Source organism: Solanum tuberosum, unplaced genomic scaffold (assembly GCF_000226075.1).
Source record: "Solanum tuberosum cultivar DM 1-3 516 R44 unplaced genomic scaffold, SolTub_3.0 scf00047, whole genome shotgun sequence".
Taxonomy (NCBI): domain Eukaryota; kingdom Viridiplantae; phylum Streptophyta; class Magnoliopsida; order Solanales; family Solanaceae; genus Solanum; species Solanum tuberosum.
Window position 1 is genome coordinate 1,329,432 of NW_006238973.1, and position 9,236 is coordinate 1,338,667.

The 9,236-nt window shown below is 33.5% G+C and overlaps 1 protein-coding gene across 1 annotated transcript; it reads left to right on the top strand.

Annotated features, from left to right (window-relative positions):
* The first annotated feature begins 995 nt into the window (after positions 1-995).
* Positions 996-1,457, top strand: LOC102580255 (60S acidic ribosomal protein P2-like). The gene has a single exon (XM_006343565.2). The coding sequence runs from the start codon at positions 1,057-1,059 to the stop codon at positions 1,393-1,395; it is 339 nt and encodes a 112-aa protein (XP_006343627.1). The 5' UTR covers positions 996-1,056; the 3' UTR covers positions 1,396-1,457.
* The last annotated feature ends 7,779 nt before the right edge of the window (positions 1,458-9,236 follow it).

Sequence of the window (9,236 nt, forward strand, 5' to 3'; positions counted from 1 at the left end):
TGCTTCCCTTGCATTGCCTCTGCTTTTAGGCAAATATGCTATAAGTAAATAGTGTAGCTGTATTATTGGAATAAAAATTATGATTTGGAACTTTTGGTAGAAATTGATCTTTAATGACCTTTCATAATTTGAATAGAAGAACCAAATTGATCTTTAATGACCTTATATAATTTGAATAGAAGAAAATGATTTTTTTTTCAGAATCCTTAGGTGTTAAAAAATCTAATCTCTTTAGTTTTGAAATACAAAATAATTTTCTTCTTTGGCCCACGTTTTGAAATCCATGAGCCAACGAGGAAAAGGCGAAAAGAATGAGAATCAAAAGTTTATACTCTATATTTTATTAATTGATGTTTAAAACAAATAAATAGTGAGATTGATTATATGTCATAGCCATTTCCAGTATAAAAGGAAGGTTTAATAAAATCATATTTTCAATTTATTTTACTTTTTTTATATAGTTTCTGATTATAAAAATTATTCATGTTCAAATTCACATTGAAATTAGATGCATTGGCTATCGTAGACTGAACCCGACCATTCTTTTCATCCCATATGTAAATTATGTCATTATGGATTATTTTTCTTAGAAATATATTACCTTCAAACTTAAAGGGATATCACATGAGTAATTAAATGATGAAACGGTTAATAATTCTAAAAAAAATTATGAATATTTATAAGCAAAAAGGGGTAAAAAGTGCACATCAAGAAAATGAACGCTAAATGTGCTTATCTTAAGGACTAAAATTGAATTTATCAATAACCAAGTGATCAAAAGTACTATTATATTAACCCTTTTTAAAATTTCTTGCATTAATTTTTGGTAATGAAATTAGAAAAAAAAGGAAAAAATCTTTATCTTAACATAATGGAGGTTATATTTTTGTCTTTAAGAATTATTATTACTTACGTTACTTGTACACCAAAAAACCCAAAAAAGGAAAAAAAAAACACCTTTAAAACACCAAACAACACTATATATTCTCAAAAACCCTAAACCACTCTTTGTTCCCAAGTTTTTATCAAGTCCAAAAAAAATAAAATCTCAAAACAATGAAGGTGATCGCCACCTACTTGTTGGCTGTGTTGGGTGGAAACACCAATCCCACGGCGGAGGATTTGAAAGCAATTCTCTCCTCCGTCGGAGCGGAAGCTGATGATACAAAAATTGAGTTATTATTATCTCAAGTCAAAGGAAGAGACCTTGCTGAACTTATTGCTGCCGGAAGAGAGAAGCTAGCTTCAGTGCCTTCCGGTGGTGGTCTTGTGGTAGCTAGTGGTGGTGGTGCTGCTGCTGGTGCAGCGGTGGCGGAGAAGAAGGAGGAGGAAAAGAAAGTGGAAGAGAAAGAAGAGTCTGATGAAGAGGATTTTGTTCTCGATATCTTTGGTTAGACGAAGGAGTTTAATTTTTATGCGCTGACAGTATAACTGCAGTCTAAATTATTCATATTGGAACTGAAGTTGACATTCTGTTTAATTATTTTTTAGTTATTTGGTTTTTATATCTAATTAAGTTTATATCCTGTTCATGTTGGTTATATGCATGTTCAATTTTGTTCTGTTATTTTATATTTTTAATTTTAGTGTGTTGTTTTTTTAATTTTTTTTGATCAACTTTTACTTCCTCCAGACTTAAATCACTTAATATCTCTTAATATTAGAGTTGACATAAGTCATGGTTTTGAATCTTACCCACGAGAAACATGTTGAGAATATAATAAAACAAATAAAAATTTGTTATTAACTAACCGTTTGAATCATGCAAGTAGAAATCATGTATAGCCTAATCTTACTGTTAGCATTTTTAATTAAGTTTTAATACAATCTTATATCTGATTTTATCCCCACCTAGTTTTCTATCATGTGAAGGAATATTAGATGCGACCCTTAAGCCTTTTTGGCAAAGATGGAAAATATGTCACGAAACAGAAATTCAAGATTATCTTTGAATTTTTGGTATGTATTAGTTAGTCCATTAGTTTTTTAACCTATTAAATTAAACTCATTGTCTATATAATTTGGAAGCAATATCATCAAGATATTCATGGCTAACATACACAAAAAATTGAGAAAATCGTCAAATTCCTATAAAGTGACTCCTAAATGCTCAAAATATGTGTAAAAAATAGTGAGGCTTCACGTACTGCTCCCCCAACTTTCTACGGAAGGTTCAAAATGCCTAAAATATGTGTAAAAAATGGTGAGGATTCACATACTGCTCCGCCAATTCTGTATAGAGGGTTCTCTAAAGGTTTTGCAAGAAAATCATCCGGAAGCAAAATATCCAAAATATTCATAGGCTAACACACAAGAAAAACGGAGAGAATTGCAACACACAAGAAAAACTGAGAGAATTGGCAAATTCCTATAAAATGACTCCTAAATGTCCAAAATATGTGTAAAAAATGGCGAGGCTTCACGTACTGCTCCCCCAACTCCCTACGGAGGGTTCTGTAAAAGTTTTGCAAAAAAAATAAATGTTCGGAAGCAATATCACCAAAATATTCATAGGCTAACAAATACGAAAAACTGAGAAAACCACCTAATTCCTATAAAATAGCTCCTAAATGCTCAAAATATTTATAAAAAATGGTGAGGCTTAACGTACTGCTCCCCCAATTCCCTAGAGGGTTCTTTGAAAGTTTTTTAGAAAAATCATCCAAAAGCAAAATCACCAAAATATTCTTGGGCTAACACACACGAAAAACTGAGAAAATCACCTAATTCCTGTAAAATGGCTCCTAAATGCCCAAAATAAGTGTAAAAAATAGTGAGGCTTCACGTACTGCTCCCCCAACTCCCTACGGAGGATTCAATGAAGGTTCTGCAAAATAATCATCCGAAAGCAATATCACAGAAATATTCATGGGCTAACACACACGAAAAACTGAGGTAAATCGCCTAATACTTATAAAATGGCTCATAAATGCCTAAAATATGTGTAAAAAATGGTGAGGCTTCACGTATTAGTCTCCCAACTCCCCACGGAGGGTTCTGTAAAGGGTTTTAAAAAAAAATCATCCATAAGCAATATCACCAAAATATTCATGGGCTAACATACACGAAAAACTCAGAAAATCGCCTAATTCTTATAAAATGGCTCATAAATGCCTAAAATATGTGTAAAAATAGAGAGGCTTCACGTACCGCTCTCCCAACTATCTACGGAGGGTTCTATGAAGGTTTTGCAAAAAATCACGCGAAAACAATATTCCCAAAATATTTAGGGGCTAAACCCCACGAAAAACTGAGAAAATCTCCTAATACCTAAAAAAATGGCTCCTAAATGCCCAAAATATGTGTAAAAAATGGCGAGGCTTCATGTAATGCACCCCCAACTCCCTACGAAGGGGTCTGTAAAGGTTTAGCAAAAATAATCATCCGAAAGTAAAATCATCAAAATATTCATGGGATAACACACACGAAAAATTGAGAAAATCGCCAAATTCCTATAAAATGGCTCCTAAATGCCCAAGTTATGTGTAAAAATAGTGAGGCTTCACGAGTTGCTCCCGCAACTCCCTACGGAGGGTTTTGCAAAGTATCCATCCATAAGCAATATCACCAAAATATTTATGGGCTAACACACATGAAAAACAGAGAAAATCGTCAAATTAATTCCTATAAAATGACTCCTAAATGCCCAAAGTATGTGTAAAAATGAGGCTTCACTTACTGCTATCCCAACTCCCTACGGAGGGTTCTATAAAAGTTTTGCAAAAAAATCATTCGAAATTAATACCACTAATATATACATGGACACACACACAAAAAATTGAGAAAATCGTCTACTACCTATAAAATGGCTCCTAAATGCCCAAAATATGTGTAAAAAAGGTGAAGCTTCACGTACTGCTCCTCCAACTCCCTACGGAGGGTTCTGTAAAGGTTTCACAAAAAAATCATTCAGAGGCAATATCATTAAAATATTAATGGGCTAACACACACAAAAAACTGAGAAAATTGCCTAATACCAATAAAATGGTTCCTAAATGCCAAAAAATGTGTAAAAAATTATTAGGCTTCATGTATTGGTCTCCCAACTCCCTACGAAGGGTTCTATAAACGTGTTTTTTTAAAAAAAATCATCCAGAAACAATATCACCAAAATATGCAGGGACTAACATACACGAAAAACTGAAAAAATTGCTTAATTCTTATAAAATGGCTCCTAAATGCCCAAAATATGTGTAAAAAATAGTGAGGCTTCACTTACCGCTCTCCCAACTATCTATATAGGGTTCTATGAAGGTTTTGAGAAACAATCATCCAGAGTCAATATCACCAAAATATTCATGCGCTAACACCCACGAAAAATTGAGAAAATCTCCTAATACATATAAAATGACTACTAAATGCCCAAAATATGTGTAAGAAATTGTGAGGCTTTGCATACTACTCCCCCAACTCCTTACAAAGGGCTCTGTAAAGGTTTTGCAAAAGAATCATCAGAAAGGAAGATCACCAAAATATTCATGGGCTAAAACACAAAAAAAATTAGAAAATCACCAAATCCCGGTAAAATGGCTCCTAATGCCCAAAATATGAGTAAAAAATGGTGAGGCTTCACATACTGCTCCCCCAATTCCCTACGGAGGGTTCTGTAAAGGTTTTAAAAAAAATCATACGAAAGCAATATCACAAAAATATTCATAGACGTTAGACACGAAAAATTGAGCAAATCTCACAAATTCCTATAAAATGCCTTATAGATGCCCAAAATGTGTAAAAAATAGTAAGGCTTCATGTACTTCTCCCCCAACTATCTACGGAGGGTTCTGAAAAGGTTTTGCAAGAAAATTATCCGTAAGCAATATCACCAAAATAATTATCGGCTAACACACAAAAAATTGAGAAAATCGCCTAATACCTATAAATTAAAATGACTCATATATACCGAAAATATGTGAAAAAAATGGTGAGGCTTCAGACACTACTCCTCCAACTCTCTACGGAGGGTTCTGAAAAGGTTTTACAAAAAAATCATCTGGAAGTAATATAACAAAAATATTCATGGAATAACCACACACAAAAACTGAGAAAATCGCCTAATACCAATAAAATGGCTTCTAAATGCCCAAATTATTTGTAAAAAATGGCGAGGCTTCACGTACTGCTCTCCCAACTCCATGCGAAGGGTTCTGTAAAGGTTTAGAAAAAAATCATCCGAAAGAAATATCACAAAAATATTCATGGGCTAACACACACGAAAAACTGAGAAAAAACGCTAAATTCCTATAAAAATGACTCCTAAATGCCTAAAATATGTGTAAATAATAGTGAGACATCACGTACTGCTCCCTAATTCCCTACGGAGGGTTCTATGAAGGTTTTGCAAAGAATCATCCTGAAGTAATATAACTAAGATATTCATAGGCTTAACACCCACGAAAAACTGAATAAATTGTAAAATGACTCCTAAATGCCCAAAATATGTGTAAAAAATGGTGACGCTTCACGTACTGCTTCCCCAACTCCCTACATAGGGTTCTATAAATGTTTTGCAAAAAAAAAAAAACATTTGGTAGCAATATCACCAAAATATTCATGGGCTAACACACAAAAAACTAAGAAAATCGCCTAATACCTATAAATTGGCTCTTGAAATCCCAAAATATTTGTAAAAAATGGCAAGGCTTCACATAGTGCTCCCCTAACTCCGTATGGAGGGTTCTGCAAAGGTTTTGTAAAAGAATCTTCAGGAATCAATATCACCAAAATATTCATGGGTTAACACACACGAAAAATTGAGAAAATCGCCTAATACCTATAAAATGGCTCCTAAATTTTCAAAATATGTGTAAAAATGGTGAGGCTTCACGTACTACTCCCTAAACTCCCTACGGAGGGTTCAGTAAAGGTTTTGCAAAAAAAAAATCATCCTGAAGCAATATCACTAAAATATTCATGGGCTAACACACACAAAAAATTGAGAAAATTGCCTATTACCTATAAAATGGCTCCTTAATGCCCAAAATATGTGTAAAAATTTGTAAGTATTCACGTACTGCTCAACTAATTCCGTATGGAGACTTCTGTAAAGGTTTTGAAAAAGAATCATCTAGAAGCAATATCACCAAAATATTCTTAGGCTAACACACGTGAAAAACTGAGAAAATCACCAAATTCTTATAAAATGGCTCATAACTGTCCAAAATGTGTAAAAAATGGTTAGACTTCACGTATTGCTCCCCCAACTCCCTACAGAGGGTTCTGTAAAGGTTTTTGCATAAATATTGTCTGGAAGCAAAAAAACCAAAATATTCATGGGCTAACATACACGAAAAACTAAGAAAATTCCCAAACTTCAATAAAATGGCTCCTAAATATCCAAAATATGTGTAAATAATGGTGAGGCTTCACATACTGCTCGCCCAACTCCCTACAAAGGGGTTTGTAAAGGTTTTGCATAAAAGTCGTCAAGAAGCAAAATCACCAAAATATTAATGCGATAATTGATGTGAGGCTAAAAATACATATTTTTAATCATTATTTCCTCACATTTATTATTTATATTTGTCCTTTTTGAGCATGAATTTTATGAATTGTGCTAAATTATGTATTTTATTTGTAGGATTAAATTGATGGAAAATTGGAGATGTTTGGAGCTACAACGAATTAAAGATGGAAAGTTGAAGAAGGAAATCAAGCAGACAGCTTAATGGAAATAAGTTAATATAATATTAATATAATTTATATGCAAATAAGGAAAGAAAAACTTACCTGCTGTTCCACGTATCAGGCAGCAACATCAAAAGAAGTTACGCGCACAAAATTGGAAGCTACACGCGGAGAAAAAGGAATCCAATTCCTTTCGGGTTTTGATTTCCTAATTTGTTTGGACTCAATTATTTTATTTAGGGTTTCCTACATCTATAAATAGGGCATGAAAATAATTATTTTGGAAGCCAAGAATCAAGATAGAAGACACAATATAAATTTTCTTCTAGCTTTAGGAACTTTGGAAGAGCCGCCGTGGAGGCCGGAGAATTGTGGTTTATTCTTTCTTCTCCTTTATTATTTATTTGTATTCGTGATTAATAAAAGATAGTTTAGCTATTGTTCTTAACTTTTTATGATTAACACAAGCATATTTATTTTAATAAATTCATAACTAGGGTTGTGGGATCCATGAGCGATTAACAAAGTATGAATGGTAAATAAGCAATTCTTGAATAGTGTGTTGCATGTATTGATAATTCTTTCGTTTAGAAGTCTTTTTAACGGTGGCCAACGTTAGAACTCGCCTTGTTACTACTTGCCGGACCAAGGAGGTAATTAACAAGAAAAGAATTATCAACATAGATTTAGTGTGATACTATCTAATAAGCTAGTGTTGATTGGTGCGAAGTAATAACTAAGCCAAACATCGATTATGATGTCTAATATGAGGTAAAGGTAAGGGTTAGTAATTATACACACGTAGCCGGATCAAGGTGCGGGGTGAAATTCTTTAGATGCCGGATCAAGGATTTAGAGATACCTAACTTATCACTTTGCATGTAATACACTAGAAAAGGATTACTATTATTAGGATTACTGCGTTATGAGCTTATGGGGAACACATTCCTAGTTACTTTTAATAATCTGAATATAAATAAATACTTAGTTCAAAGATATCTTTTTATTGTTTTTATTTTATTTCAATTTAAATCCCCCCATTTTTATATAACGACTATCGAGTTAAATATTTGCTATTGACAATATTCTTCCATACTCTCTGTGGGATCGACCCCGACTCATAGTTGGGTAAATATATTGCATACGATCGTTTATATTTCTTTTCAAGAAGTATATTTGAACGTTATCAATAATACACACGAAAAACTGAGAAAATCGCCAAATTTCTCTAAAATGGCTCCTAAATGCCTAAAATTTGTGTAAAAATGGTGAGGCTTCACGTATTGCTACCCCAACTCGTTACGGAGAGTTTGGTAAAGGTTTTGCAAAAAAAATCGTCCTGAAGCAAAATCACCAAACTATTCATGGGCATGAAAATATGATAAAATTGCACAATACCTATAAAATGGTTCCAATATGACCAGAAAATGTGTAAAAAATGGTGAGCCTTCACGTACTTCTCCCTCATCTCCGTACGGAGAGTTCTGTAAAGATATTGCAAAAAATTCATCGGGAAGCAATATCACCAAAATATTCATGGGCTAACATCAAGAAAAACTGAGAAAATCACCAAACTCCTATAAAATGGCTCATAAATGTCTTAAATATGGGTAAAATATAGCGAGGCTTCACGTTCTGCTCCCCTAACTCCCTACTGAGGGTTCTGTAAAGGTTTTGCATAAAAATTGTTCGGAAGCAAAATCGTCAAATTCCTATAAAATGGCTTCTAAATGCCGAAAATATGTGTAAGAAATTGTGAGGCTTTACGTACTGCTACCCTAACGACCTATGGAGTGTTCTGTAAATGTTTTGCAAAAAAATCGCCCGAAAGCAAAATCACCAAGCTATTCATGGGTTAACACACATGAAAAATGAGAAAATCGCGCAATTCCTATCAAATTGCTCAAAAATGTCAAAAATATGTGTAAAAATGGTGTGGCTTCACGTAATGCTCCCAAACTCCCTACAGAGGGTTCTGTAAAGATTTTTCAAAAAAATTACCCGAAAGTAATATCACCAAAATATTCATGGGCTAACATATACAAAAGATTGAGAAAATCGCCAAATTCCTATAAAATGGCTCCTAACAGTACAGAGGGTTCTGTAAAGATTTTGTAAAAAAAATCATCCAGAAGCAATATTATCAAAATATTTATGGGCTAACATACACGAAGAGTTGAGAAAATCACCAAACTCCTATAAAATGGTTTCTAAATGTCCAAAATATGTGTAAAAAATGGTGAGACTTCACGTACTGCTCCCCCAACTCCCTACGAAGGGTTCTGTAAAGGTTTTGCATAAAAATCGTTCGGAAGAAAAATCACCAAAATATTTATGGGCCAACACACACAAAAAACTGAGAAAATCGCCAAATTCCTATAAAATGGCTCCTAACAGTACAGAGGGTTCTGTAAAGATTTTGTAAAAAAAATCATCCAGAAGCAATATTATCAAAATATTTATGGGCTAACATACACGAAGAGTTGAGAAAATCACCAAACTCCTATAAAATGGCTCATAAATGTCTTAAATATGGGTAAAATATAGCGAGGCTTCACGTTCTGCTCCCCTAACTCCCTACTGAGGGTTCTGTAAAGGTTTTGCATAAAAAT